This window comes from Littorina saxatilis, linkage group LG2, assembly GCF_037325665.1.
Source record: "Littorina saxatilis isolate snail1 linkage group LG2, US_GU_Lsax_2.0, whole genome shotgun sequence".
Lineage (NCBI taxonomy): Eukaryota > Metazoa > Mollusca > Gastropoda > Littorinimorpha > Littorinidae > Littorina > Littorina saxatilis.
In genome coordinates, this window is record NC_090246.1 from 78,009,909 (window position 1) to 78,024,707 (window position 14,799).

The 14,799-nt window shown below is 40.4% G+C and overlaps 2 protein-coding genes across 3 annotated transcripts; one reads left to right on the forward strand and one right to left on the reverse strand.

The window, feature by feature from the left end:
• Positions 1-37: 37 nt before the first annotated feature.
• On the forward strand, positions 38-6,719 carry LOC138959789 (ragulator complex protein LAMTOR2-like). Its single transcript, XM_070331402.1, has 4 exons — positions 38-222; positions 4,257-4,419; positions 5,429-5,518; positions 6,028-6,719. The coding sequence occupies exons 1-4, from the start codon at positions 155-157 to the stop codon at positions 6,082-6,084; spliced, it is 378 nt and encodes a 125-aa protein (XP_070187503.1). The 5' UTR covers positions 38-154; the 3' UTR covers positions 6,085-6,719.
• A 213-nt stretch (positions 6,720-6,932) lies between these two features.
• Positions 6,933-14,464, reverse strand: LOC138959788 (probable endonuclease 4). Of its 2 annotated transcripts, none has more exons than XM_070331400.1 (8): positions 14,340-14,464; positions 10,893-11,597; positions 10,091-10,227; positions 8,977-9,136; positions 8,650-8,745; positions 7,953-8,084; positions 7,720-7,824; positions 6,933-7,273 (listed from the first exon to the last, which is right to left on the reverse strand). In XM_070331400.1, the coding sequence occupies exons 2-8, from the start codon at positions 11,515-11,517 to the stop codon at positions 7,101-7,103; spliced, it is 1,428 nt and encodes a 475-aa protein (XP_070187501.1). In that variant the 5' UTR covers positions 11,518-11,597; positions 14,340-14,464; the 3' UTR covers positions 6,933-7,100. The 2 variants fall into 2 exon arrangements, with proteins under 2 accessions (XP_070187501.1, XP_070187502.1); XM_070331401.1 differs by having other exon boundaries at positions 10,893-11,542; positions 14,340-14,463.
• Between the last annotated feature and the right edge of the window lie 335 nt (positions 14,465-14,799).

Sequence of the window (14,799 nt, forward strand, 5' to 3'; positions counted from 1 at the left end):
GCACCAATGTTGGTACATATAGTCTTTGCATCATGTGATACCGGAACTTCCGGTGTGTGTGTTTTCGTTTTTCCATGAGATCGCTGAGAAGTAGCTGGACTCCACTGTCAACATTTGAGCCCGATTTGCTGTTGTTTTCTTTTAAATCTCGAACATGTTGAAGCCAAAGGCTTTGACTCAGGTTCTAAGCCAGGCAAATACGGGAGGAGTGAGTTGCACCCTGTGAGTTTTGCCATAGGCCTAGATTATAATTTATATGCAGTAGCCTGTTCTAGGCGGACCACAGGCGGAAGGTATCGTCGTCCAGTGGACGATACCTTCCGCCTGTGGGCGGACCAGTCATTCTGGAGATCTATGATTGAGAAGTATCATGGTAAACCTCTTGACGAGAAAGTGATGGTCTTCTTCTTCTTCTGCGTTCGTGGGCTGAAACTCCCACGTACACTCGTGTTTTTTGCACGAGTGGAATTTTACGTGTATGACCGTTTTTACCCCGCCATTAAGGCAGCCATACGCCGCTTTCGGAGGAAGCATGCTGGATATTTTCGTGTTTCTATAACCCACCGAACTCTGACATGGATTACAGGATCTTTTCCGTGCGCACTTGGTCTTGTGCTTGCGTGTACACACGAAGGGGGATAAGCCACTAGCAGGTCTGCACATAAGTTGACCTGGGAGATCGGAAAAATCTCCACACTTAACCCACCAGGCGGCCGCGACCGGGATTCGAACCCTCGACCTTCCGATTAAGAGGCCGACGTCTTACCACCCCGCCACAGCGCCCGTCCTGAAAGTGATGGTTATTCACACCTCGTTGACAAACATTCAAGAAGTGTTTATGACTGAGTATATTGTAGAATTTTTTTTTATTTTTTTTTTTTTATTGATCCCTTGACTTTATTTTTTTTTTTTTTTTTTTTTTGTTTTTTTTTCAACAATTTTATTCACATAAATAACAACAATTAACAATATCTCATACAATGAATTAAATACAACTTATCGAGAACAGCAAGCTAACTTTTTTGAAGTTTTGTTCTTCGAACACTCACACAAAAATGCTTCTTATCTGTAACTGCCTATTAAAAATACTTTCCAACGGTAAAAACGAATTTGTTTTTTTATATACAAGATACAAGATACAAGAAATTTTATTGTCCTCATCAATACAAGGAAATTTGGCATGTGTGTGGCAAGACATAATACACTGATACATAGACATTTACAAAGCAACAACTGAAGTTCAATATCAACACACCCTTACGCACACATACCCACTACTTCAGACACACAGGCTACATGTGCCCCTCGGACGTACGCAACCCACAATTCACCCAGCCATACAACTCCACATGCACTTACTCATTCATGCAGCACTCTAGCGCCCGGCCATGCACAACTCACACACTGGAACCCTCGTACGGCTACATATGACACCCGCACAAACATTACAGCCTCAAACATCGTACTAGATCTACAACTAACAAGCATACATCCACTATCAAACACCGAATACATCATCACACATTACATCATAACATATTGCATTATAACACACGCACAAACATTACAACATCAAACATCGTACTATAATCTACAACTAACAAACAATCATACACTATCAAACACCAAATATATCATCGTACATTAAATTACATCATACCCCCCCACCCCACCATACATTCACAATCGACACAGAATACATCATCATACATATACATTACATCATAACCCCCATACATACGCAATCAACACATAGTACATCATCATACATTACATTACATCATAACCCCCCCCCCCCCCCCATCATACAAAGTAAACAGACGTCAACATTTCACTCTTACCCCCCCCCCCCCCCCCCCCCCCACCCGTCCTCTACTCTACCATCGCTCACACCTACTACACATCACCCATAGTCCTCCAAGTCACAGTTCACAGCACTCATTGTCCTTCCGCAGTCACAGTTCACATCACCCATAGTCCTCACATCACAGTTCACATCACCCATAGTCCTCACAGTCAAATTTTACAGCACTCAAGTCTATCTAGCATACTGTCACATTCACACTAACGCACATCTTTCCGATTAAGATAATGTGGTTCAATTTATACATAGTTGCCTTTCTCACCATTACAAAATGCATACCAAATAAAACATCACTAACATTCAAAATAATCTTAATTTCTAAAGTACGAAAAATAAATTCTTCAATAAACTTCCAGAATTTGTATACAACCGGGCATTCAAAAAAGAAGTGTTCAATGAAATCAGTTACATCACAGCAGTAATTACATTTATTATTTTCCGTTATATTGTAGAATTATTTATCACTTAGTTTGGCTTGGGGGGGGTCTATGTGGCCCAAAAGTGGGTGGATTCCCTGTAGGTGGATTTCCTGTAGGCGTTTTTCCTGTTTATAGGGAATACAACTGGGTGCATTCGGCTGCATTCCCTGTAGGAAAGTACAATATTGCTCAATCTCACTCCAAGCGCCTGACTGCAGTAAACCAATTTGAATTACTTAGCGTTGCTGATCCCCTTTAATTTAAAAACGGCATTTCGAGGGGAGACTCTTTTAGAATTCCTGAATTCGCGTGCAGCATTCAGCCAAGCTTACATGCTTCAGCGAGAAAGACGAAAAATCTGAAAAACCCCCATCTCTCCACCACATTGTACTCTCGTCCATTGAATTAATTGCTTTCACTTTCACTCTCGTAAGCTTGAAGTTACTCCCTGGCGTCTAATGGAAGTGCACAAGACTGAGGAACGCTCTGCAGTATTGCGCGTAATATATTTTAGCTGCGATTTCTTTAATAAGTTACCGATTTCAACTTTTTTCTCTCAATACAATTGCAAAACCGATTGAATTTTTAAGAAATACCCCAAAAGATTGAAATCATCAAATTCTACCAATGTCGCTAAGCATCACGTGACTATCAGCGAAACACTATCAGAAATGCAGGCGAGCTTACGACCTGGGCTTATTTGTTCACATGTCCCGGATAAAATTTGGCTGATGGGGTCTAATTTAATAACTTTTACATGTAATGATGTGTATAATTGGTGTCCCTGTAATGGGAGTAGCTGCATTTTGCCATTAGGCCACAAAAAAAAATTGTATGTTTCTGGTAACATGGCTACAAAAAATAGGGTAGGTAGGTAGGTTTTTTGAGTCACTTGAGAAAAAGTGACTCTATGTAATCGGTCAGTGTTAGTCTGTCCGGCCGTCCGGCCGGCCGGCCGTAGACACCACCTTAACGTTGGACTTTTCTCGGAAACTATCAAAGCGATCGGGCTCATATTTTGTTTAGTCGTGACCTCCAATGACCTCTACACTTTAACGATGGTTTCGTTGACCTTTGACCTTTTTCAAGGTCACAGGTCAGCGTCAAAGGAAAAATTAGACATTTTATATCTTTGACAAAGTTCATCGGATGTGATTGAAACTTTGTAGGATTATTCTTTACATCAAAGTATTTACATCTGTAGCCTTTTACGAACGTTATCAGAAAAACAAGGGAGATAACTAGCCTTTTCTGTTCGGCAACACACAACTTAACGTTGGGCTTTTCTCGGAAACTATAAAAGTGACCGGGCTCAAATTTTATGTGAACGTGACTCATTGTGTTGTGAATAGCAATTTCTTCCTGTCCATCTGATGCCTCATATAATATTCAGAACTGCGAAAGTGACTCGATCGAGCGTTTGCTCTTCTTGTTGTTGTTTGTTTTTAGGTCAGGGTAGAAAATAACTATACAGTGACGCAAAGAGACTGGACTTACCATACAAAGAGAAAGACAACACATTACAAAACAAATGAGACAAAAGGGATGCGGGGTTATCCCCCTTGTGTCGTCTGCCGTCTGTTACTTTCGTTTTGACGCTTTTTTTTTTCTTTTTTTTTTTACAAATGCAATTAAAAAAAGTCTAGGGTTGGCGGGAAAAAACTAGGTAGGGTCGGGTGACCAGAAACATACAACTTTTTTTTTTGTGCCTTACATAATGAGCAACAGTGCCTGTGTTTCAGCATGTTCAAGTTTGTTTCCACAAGTTTATGGAGCCCCCACGATGGAGAACCGACTGTCAGGAGTTCACTCTCCAAATACAGCTTCCTTTTTCCCTCCCTTGATATGACAAGTAACTCGGTAGTGTAGCAGGCTGTGCTGCTGACCAAGGTCTTCATGGTTGGACAATATTGATTAATTTATCAAATATTTTTCTGTTCTTCTGCTTTATTAATTTTGTTGAATTTGTGCAGGCTGCTGAACAATGAGGGGGCTTTGCTGGCTTACTCAGGGTTCCCTGACCGTGATGCGTCTGTGACCGCCGCCATTGCCAGCAACATCTGGAATGCCTACGTGAAGAGTGCAAACCAAGCCTTCGATGGCAGCAAACTGGAATCTGTTGTGTTAGAGTGCAAGGTATGCTACTAAATATTATGATGAGGATTAAGTGAAAAAAGATCCTAAATGACATTTTCTTTACGTCCTCACAGGCCTCTAATCCTGTTAGTCGACATTAACAAGTGCGCTGAACTGCTAAATCACTGCAGAATGATACCTTTTAAAATGCATAGGACACATTACTTAATTATTGCTTAACAAAAAACATTAAGTATTAAATTTATTTCTTATTCTGTGTATAGCAGTAAAGCAAGCTGCAATCAGAAGTCAACTTTAGGCCAATTTCTTTAACTTTGTTTTAGATGCCTTTTGACACAGAAAGTGATCAGTTCTTCAGTAGCACTGTTACTGTTTAGTTAACTTTTATACATCATCCACGCAACTGAATCTTGAAGTTACTGTTTGTGTGTTTGTACTTTATTGCATTCTTTTTTCCTGCATTGTACACTTCTCTGAACTGTACTTATGGGTTAGACTTTAAGCATAGAGAAAAACACAGTGCATTGTGCCCTTTTGAACAGTAACATGCGAACATGCCCGTGCGACCACCTCAGAAGCCTTACCCTGATGCAATTCCTAATAATCGTACAATACCACCGTCGAAGTAAAAGAGATTAAAAAAAAAAGTCATAGTTCCAATTTTGTGTTATCTTTGGGTCCAAAAACAGTAACCGACCAAACAAACTTGCCCTGTACCAATTACTAGTACCATATGGCGTATGTCGCAAAAACCAGCTGACACAATGCAATAATAATATATCATATTAACACATTTGTCACAAAAACCAGTGTTAGTGTTATTAACAGCCACATGCCCATAACAAACGACCTAAAGGATCCTTGGTGACATTTTTTTTTAATATAAGTATAATTTCTTATAATTTACCTTGTGATAACGACACCCTTTGGTTAGTGATCTGGGTGGTCGTTTTACTTTTAAACAGGTTTGACTGTATTAAGTAAAATATTTTACTATGCTGCATTAGTATTACCTTTTACACATCTATATTTCTTTTGTATGTTTCAGGAAGGGAAAGTGGCCATCACTAAGGTAGCAAATCTGTTGCTGTGTGTCTGTAGCAAGGAAAATGTTGGATTTGGAATGCTGAAAGCAAAGGTAAGTGGCTTTTTATCAACTGAGAGATTGATTGATTGATTTGTATTGTCAAAACGCCTACATTATCAGAAGTAAGAAAAGTAGCTGAACAGGTATCACCACCAGTAGAAATGCAGAAAATAGGACATGAGTCTAATCCCCCCCATCTGTTTTAAAGGTCAGTGGTAACAAGGTTGCAAAAAGCATTTTACATTTTCATAATTTACATGTTAACCTTGTGTAAATCTGTTACACGATTCATGTCAGTGAGCTTGATTTTTTTGCTGTGGAGTGTGCACTTGGGATAGACTCTTGGTAACTGGAGACAGCTTTGTTTGTTTTGTGTGTGTGTGTGTGTGAAGACAGTACACCTACGCATAAAAAGGGACTTCAGAAAGAAACATATGTCTAAAAAGCTTTCTTTCAACTTGAAAAAGTGTTCAGTTCTGTAGCTGTGTGTGTGTGTTGCCCCAGAAAACCTGTAAATATGTTATACATCATTCTCTTTCATTTGTATGTTTGGCTGACAGGTGGAGGCGCTGGCAGAATATCTGGAAGGTCCTTTGTCTCAGGTCGCAGCGTCCTGACCTTGACCCTGTGCAGGATTGACCTGCATTCACATCTCTGTTCTCCATCATTACGTTTTTAGAGTCAGAAGTACAAACTTTTCAGAAGGCACACTTTTAATCTCATCACTGTAATTAGTTACTTCTGTAGTTGTACAGGTCAGAAATTTTCTAGCTTGGAGAGCAAAAGTGTAATACATGGAATTGCCAATTGGTCATTTCTTGTCATTAGGTTCTCAGTGGTTCTGACATCTTTGAACAGATTTTTTTCAGCTGTGTGTTTGAATGAATTTTTCCTTGGCTAGCAATTGAAGGTTGTGTGGTGAAGAAGAAAGTAAGAGTGTTCCCCAATTATTTGCCCTTTGTGATTGAGCCAAGTTGAAGAACAAATAGACAGATATTAAATATGCAAATAAGAAGCTTTACTTTTTTTTATGCCAGACATATGTACATCATTTAATGTAACTCAATTTTACAGGTCGCTTGTGAGAAATTTGTGTGATATGTGTGTATGTCTGTGGTATTTGGGTGTGATTTCAATTCAACATGTTTTGTTATAAAAAAGTAAAAAGATTAATTCATTTGTTTACATTGTCATATGCCCACCATTTGAGAACAAGATGAAATGGTGCAATAAACAAAAAGTTCATCTTGCAGCTATGCGTTTAAATGTTCACATTTTGGATGACTCCTGTCCTGTCTATGTGTGTGGGGGAGAGCTGTGGGAGTGAGCTACCATTACATACCTGCAGATCTGCTTGGCTTTCTTTAAAGCTTTGGTAGCATCTCACCAGCAGGCAAATGATTAACAGGGCTCTCTTGGACAATGAGTGCACACATTCATAAGCAACCGACACAGAACATCCTAATGACGACCCAAGGCCAGTTTATTCAACATCCAAATTTCTCCAGCCCTGTCTTGGGCGATGCTGTACATTGTATGCACTCGCTTAAATCATGAGCAAACTTTATGACAAAAAAATCACTTGTCCATAATCTACTGAAGTAGAACTTTGCAGCACAACTTCATGACGATGCTAGGCCAGTTTGTTCAACGTCCTAATTTCTCCCCTGTAATCACCCAGCGGAGTCTCCAGAATCATTGGTATGTTGTCGAAGCGAGGATCCTGCATGATGCGTCGAAATCCATCCAGTCCGATCTGCCCTTTACCGATGTTCTCGTGACGATCCAGATGACATCCCAACGAACCTTCAGAAAATGAAAGTAAGTTACGGTGGATCCCCCATGTAAGACCATCCCTCCCCCTCCCCCCAAAACAATCCATAACTGCTCCTCATTTTAAAACCTTGTTTTTTTAAGATTTTATGTTTACAATCTCTGTCATTTACCTCTATTTCCAAATAAAATAATAACAAATTTAAATTAAAAAAGATTGAAAAAAAGAATGCAGTGTAACAAATTAACCAGAGTGGTGACAGTAACAACACTAGGAAGAGTAGAGTAGATGAATACAAAGTCGTTTTTGACTAAACCACGCCTGTTTTACAATGCATGCTTTTTGCTATTTGAAAACATGTCATAATTTCTGGCGGTAAAATCTAACAAAATATGCATTTAGGGCTCTAAAGTTCTTTGTTCTCCATTAACAGATTATACTGGAAGATTTGCTAACCACTGGTACTTCCTGAACATACCTTTCGAGTCATTCAGATGCATTCCTTTCAGGTACTGAAAACCAACAATGTCTTCAAAATCAGACACAAACTTCTCGAATCCTTCCTTGGTTGACAGATCAAATCCTGTGACACAAAAAAAGTTGTTAAGCTCTTTGAAGAGTACCCTACAACTAAAAAACCACATTCCCAAACAATGACAATAGAAGAGATTTAGTATAATTAAAAATGGATGTGAACTTTATGTGACTTACCAGCAGCAAAAGCATGACAAGTGTCTAGACAGACACCAATACGAGCCTTGTCTTTGACACGATCAATGATGCCCTTAAGCTCCTCAAAACGACCGCCAATTGTGTTACCTTGGCAACACATGTTCTCAATCACTGCACACAAAAGATACAATGATAATTAATAAAAAAAAAATAAAAAAAAAACAGCAGCAACAACAGCAACAATCAATTTAATGAACTTTCAAACCAAGGGATTGTAAATACCCCCCCCCCCCCCCCCTCTTCCCCAACCTGGGGGAGTTTATTATGCTTGGGGGTTAAGTTGAGTCATGCAAGTTGTGAACAATTTAATGGGTGCAATAAAATTTCCTACGCAATGTTCATGTCAGCTTTGGGAACATGATGAGAATCAAAGGTACCATGGCCACTAAACACCAAGTTTTCCAGCTGACTTTCTGCTTTGTGCTGTCTTCAACTGCTGTTGTGCAAACAACAGGGCAACTAACTCGCCCTCAATAAAAAAATTAAAAAATGTATTAGATTTCCTGTTGAAATGTGATTTTCTGCATTTATGTGTGAGGTATGTTTGTGAAAATCCTGTGTGAGGTATGCTTGTGAAAATCACATTGCAGACTTGTCAACTGAAAAACCTGACTAATCTGTTACTTCCCTTTCCCCTATGTCAAAGATGGTTAGGTTAAAATACTGATACCCCTACCTGCGGTTACAAACTTGGTTTGAGAGTGTGCCAAGTTGATGGACTCTGCAATTTTGTCCAGACTTTTCGGTATGCTAATCTCTCCACAGGTGGAACCTGTCAAAACATCAAACGTGAAACAGATCAAGGAGATAACTCAGAACTCAGAACTTTTTTTTGAGAGAGAGAGAGCGAGATCAGAGATAGAGAGAGCGAAATCAGAGAGGGAGAGAAACATATAACGGAAAGAGTGATCTATCGGAGAGAGACTAACAGACAAAGAGAGAGGGAGAGAAAGAGAGAGAGAGAGATATGGAAAGCCATATACACACACACACACACGCATACCTGGGTGAAAGTTATACAGTGTCAGCCCCAAAGCTTCACATCTCTTCAGCTCCTCCACTAAGGCATCTCTGCTTTTCTGCAGAGTCTCAGGATTGGGGGACCCACAGTTCATCAGGTATGACCCATGGGGAAGGATTGAGTGCGGTGGAAACCCATGTTCCTAAACAAAAAGAAGTACATGTACTGAAAATTAGGTACAGTGGTTCCAAAAATTAGGTACAGGGGTACTGAAACATACCAGAGTGCTCTTTGAACCAGGCAATGATGTCGTTTTCTTCAGGTCTGTGTGTGTGTGACAGACACTGACACTGGCACAGTTTAATTGAATATGGGCCTACAGCCCCTTTCAATAGGGGGGGGGGGGGGGTACACATGAATCACAGGAAAAAATAGAAAACATGATATTTAAACGTATGCAAAATACACAGTGGTTTGTTCCAAGCTTTCCTCTATCTATAATCTTGCACATCAATGCTGCCTAATATATATACATGCAACCGAACAATAAATACAGCAACAACAAAACCTTCAGCGACAATTAATCCTCATTATTATTTAACATTGACAATCTTAACTGAAATGCAAAAAACAAAAACTTTGCTAAATCTACAATTGTTTCTGTGTCTTGTTTTTTAAACATGGTAATCATACTGCCCAACTGTGTGTGACAGAGAGAGAGAGAGAGAGAGAGAGAGAGAGAGAGAGAGAGAGAGAGAGAGAGAGAGAGAGAGAGAGAGAGAGACTTAGGGGAGGGGGTAAGAAATTCTTTCAAAGACAAAAATGAAACCTCCGTGCAACCTTGAACTTTTTCAAAGCAACATGAATTTGTAGCACAGTGTACTTGCCAAGATGACACATTGGTGTAACAAATGTTAAAACAGAAGTGCACACACAGTTTGGATGAAATAAATGCTATAAAGGGAGCATAGCATCCTAGCACAGGGCATGGTATCTTCTGGCATGAGATCTTGAAATTGTTAAGAAAAGCCTGAAAGCGCATGCCTGCCGTGGACAATTTTTGATCTCAAGAACAATTTCTGGAGCTTTGAAAATAAGAGAAATGCACAAATTTGGGAAAACAAATGAAATCTCATGTTTGTATCTTTTGACACACCTTGCATGCAGCCTTGAACTTGTCAGCAGCCTCTGGATCGAGCGGTTTTGATGCCCAGGTACGTTGTGACCGCAGAAACAGAGCAAAGGCTCGTCCACCCATTGCCACTGCCTCTTCAACTGCTTTGTATAAGCCACCTGTGGATAAAAATTACACACACTTACTTTATCCTCATTCCATCAGAGCTGTGAAATTGTATGCTTAGGCAAAAAATCAAACAAACATTGTTTGTTTCCGATGAGATTGACAAGGCCAAAAAAGTTAGGGTCAATAGTTTTATTGTTTTTAAAAAAAATTCATTTTGCACATAAGGTGCATGTAGTTTTTTTATTGGCTGGAAATTGTGCGAGCTGTGTCTCCTGGATGTCAGAGAAAAGTAATTTTACTTGTAAAATCTGCAAAATTTAATATTGTTATTTGTAATTTTAATAAAATGTTGTAAGGATCTGAAAAAGCTCTTGGTTCCGGACGAAAACATTAGGTTGGTCAGGGGAAAGGAAACATTGATTTTGTTTTTAGTTTTCTTAGCCTTAGCTGTGTATCATGACTGGTTAAATGCTGCTGGTCAAAAAGAACCAATGTGAATTACTATGAATTGGTTTTTTTACCAGAAGTGTAGTGTACACTAATGCACTTGCAGAATCATCAACAGGACTTGATTTTGGATCATAGTAGTATCATTTAGGCATTCATTTTAAAAAGTGATTTTTTTCTTCACTGAACAAGTAGTCCCACATTTCCAAGGGGAAAAAAGCAAGAAGAAAAAAAAGAAACAAGGGGATATTTACAAAATTCCACCAACCTGCGATTGAACAATGAGCGCCAACCAGTTTTGATGATGCTGTCATTGTACACCCATTGCTACCATGGCCATTTTCATGCTTTACACCAGCACTTTTTTCAGCTGTTCCACCTGGCAAGATTATTTCATCATCAGAAACATTTTTCTCTTTTTGTCTCTTTGTGTTGACTGAAGCTTTAGGAGCTTGGGAGCCAGTTTTTGTATTCGGCGCTTCGGTGTTATAAGTGCCATCAGACTGCCCTTGAGGAGTTTGGTTGTCTTGGTTGTAAGGCTGTCTTGCCTGTCTGGGCTTCTGGGTAGTGCCCCTGCTTTTGGGCTCTGGGGAACCGTTCTTCTTTGTCAGTGCTGGTGCTGGCTGTGAAGTTGCTACGCTTCTTTTCTTTGCACTTCCACCTTCACACTGATTGGTCAAGGCTCTCTTCTTTCTCAAGGAATATCTGCTTCCCTCATCTGAATGTTTGGAATCAGCATCTCCATCATCATTTTCATGTATTTCCTTTTCAGTCTTAGTGGTACTAGTCTCAGATTTTGTGTTCTGTCTTGACGTTTTCTTTGTGTCAGCTACTGTCTCAAAAGGTGTGACTTCTTTCTTTGCCTTAACACCAGACTTCATTGATCTGCTCATCTCCACCGATTATGTGACTGCTGCACTGCTATAAGTAAAAGGCCAGATAAGTCAGCGTTGTTGTACCCAAATGGATGTTTCTGAAAATGAAAAAAATGGACCAATTAAGCAACCATTCAGTTCACCGCTAACGATGCTCTCACTTAGCTACTTAGATAAGGTGAGTTCTACTTCTCGAGGTTGGTAGCCAAAGTCCACAAGGACCATTATTCATTTATTGCCACTTTAGGGATGAAGAGAGGTCAAGACTCAAGACTCGAGAACCAGCAACGACAACAACAAATGCATGGATGGAAAGTCCAAATGTCCGGACTGTGTGTGTATGTGGTCAGACTTTACAGGTTCTAAGGTTGATTTTAAGGCATCGTGACGCATTGAACTCTAGTCTAGCGTTGTAAATGCAGGGACTATATAAATTTAATTACCTTTTACTAAATGAGTGTGTGCCAAGGGTGAGGGCCCCAAAGGGTTTAAAATCGTGATCGTGATTGGTGTTTTGTGACCTTTCTGTGACCGTGATTGCCGAAATTGCCATTTCTGTGATCGTGATGGGACTTTGCCCGTGATCCGTGATGACAAAAAAATCAAGTCTCGTGATCGTGATTGTCATTTGTTTTCGTGATCGTGATGGGCATTATTGCAAAGCATTTTATTTTCAACGTACATTTTTCACAGCTGTACGTATCACTCTATGAGTATGATCCTCTATTCGTCAAGGAGCTAATCCCGATTGAAGGGAAGCAACAACACATTCAGAAATATGATTTTGACAGCGATTGCTTCCCTTTAAGAGAACCAATCACAAAAAAAGAGATCCAATCAGAAGGCGAATTGCAAAAGTCTGCCAAACTTCATCCAATGGAAGGGCTTCGTGCTAAAGTTTTGAGTGCATTCAGTCAAATTCGAATTCGAAGATCCTAAATGGCGTGCAGCGGTACTGTCATCGAACTTCTGTTATATTTTGTGGATTCAAGCCAGACCAAAGCAGGCGGCGAGAATGCCTTCCTTGGTGGAAAGGTCAGGCTACGGGTCCGTCTTTCCGAAGACGAAATGTCAAGGTATGTCATCTATCAGGGCCGGACTAGGTAAGTACTAGGGGGGGGGGGGGGGGGGGTTACAGATGAGGGTCCAGGGGGCAAAGCTCCTTGGTGGGGGTCCAGGGGGCGAAGCCCCCTTGGTGGGGGTTGCAAGGGGCTTCGCCCCCTTGAAGCTGAAAGTTTGTTGATGTTTCTGGAGGGAAAGGAAGCCTCTCCTTGAACGAAAAAGGTAAATTCGACAGCAAGCTGTATAGGCAATGAAGAAGAATTGAGATTGTAAGGACTCATAGTACTTTTCATCACAAAATTCGTTGAAGTAAAATGTCTTTCGAAAGGGGGTGAGAGGTGCGATTTCTCCTCGGATTTCATGATGATCCAGATGCAACCGCACACACACAAAAAAAGAGCGTTTGGGAGGTACATGCTTAAGCCAGGGGGGGGGGGGGGGGGGTTGCGCAACCCCTGTAACCCCCCCCCCCCCCCCTAGTCCGGCCCTGTCTATGCTGCTCTATGACTGTTCTGAATGTAGGCAAAGATCTTGAAATTGGTTCAAGATCTTTGAGTTTGATTGAGATCATTGACGTTGTCGACATTGCCACGTCCAGCTGTCACTCGCTCAGTGTGACCTCGACTGGCTCGAGTCTGATCGAGTCTGCGTGTAGCCAAAACCGAAACTAGAAATGTGTTTTTCATCCCAGCAACGTGGACACGCTTGGCATAGATTCTAATTGTCGCTTCTTTGCATTAAGCTTGGATTTATTTTAGCGCCTGTAAACTTATCAACAATGGGTTAAATTCAGGAACTATGGCTGGGAGACGTGCCAGTTTGGGTCACTTGATCCTCATGTCAAATTCGACCAAAGTCATGTTTGTTGGGGATTTTGTTATTATAGACTCTACCATCACACATACATGTACTTTAATTTCAATCCACCCAATAGTTTTTGAGAAAATGGGTTTAAAAGATTTAGCTCTGGAAATGTGAAATTGTGCAAGTATATATTCATGTGTGTGAGTGAGGGTGTGGGAGTTCAATGTGTATGAGTGCAGGGGCGGATTAGGGGGGGGGGGGGGGGGTTACAGGGGTTCCGGACCCCCCCCCCCCCCCCCCCCGGCTGTCAAAAAATTAATAAATAATAATACTAACTTTAAAAGAAATAATGAGTGGCTGCTGACACCAGTTGATCATGTTTAAAATCAAGGATAAGCCATAAATTGTTCATAAAATAGCTAAATCTCTTCAGCTTTTGGGGGGCTAAGCCCCCCAGACCCCCCAACGGGGCCTTGCCCTGGATCCCAGGTTGTAACCCCCCCTCTGGCTTAACTGCTCCGCCCCTGCTGAGTGAATATTCCTGTGAGTGTCTGTATGAGAGAGAGAGAGCGCGAGAGAAAAAACAATGAAAACAACTTTCTTGTTACTGATTACAAATCATGATATGTATTTCTATGTGTGTATGAAAGAGAATTTAAAAAAATAATAAAAAGTGCAACAGTTGTCACTTTGTGTTGAATAAACAATAGATCCAGAGGAGCGAATTACTGTGTGGTTGTGTTTACTTAGACACGTGCTTTCTGTACATACAACTTTTACCGTGACCGTGATTTGCCACTGGTGTTCGTGATCGTGAAAACAAAAATCAAGGTAACTGTGATCGTGAAAGCTAAAATTTCCCTTCCCGTGATCGTGATGATACCCCCCCTTTGGGGCCCTCAAGGGTATCTTTCTTCCCGTTACCTACTGATCTTATTACTGACGATCTTTCTAAACAGAAAAATCACACCTACCTTAGTCGTTTCAGCACTGTGCCGATGTAAACACACTTTCAGTTTTGTTAGATCAAAGATCTCCTCCCTCAGGCTCCTGTCAGTACAGTCAGTTAGAGCGTTGATTTTCCCGCAAAGTTAGTAAGACTACTAAGAGAGACAACTCTGACTTACCACTAATGTTCACGGTCTAAGGGACATAAGTCAGTTTACTTTTCTAGAAATAGTATACTTACTTACTTCCCCTAAAATTGATTTTCTTGACATTACACGGTATTGATAAGAGGATGAGGAATAAGAGAAATAGAAGTAAACTGTACTCATACAAGTTTGTTTTTTTAAATTAAAAAAGGAAAGAGACGATAATGATGATGATGATGCCATGTACGTCAAAGATGACTTTTAGTTTAGTCCCCACACACATACATACAAATAAAATAAAATTATATTCCCATGACAGCTTCATATTTCTTCATTTCAG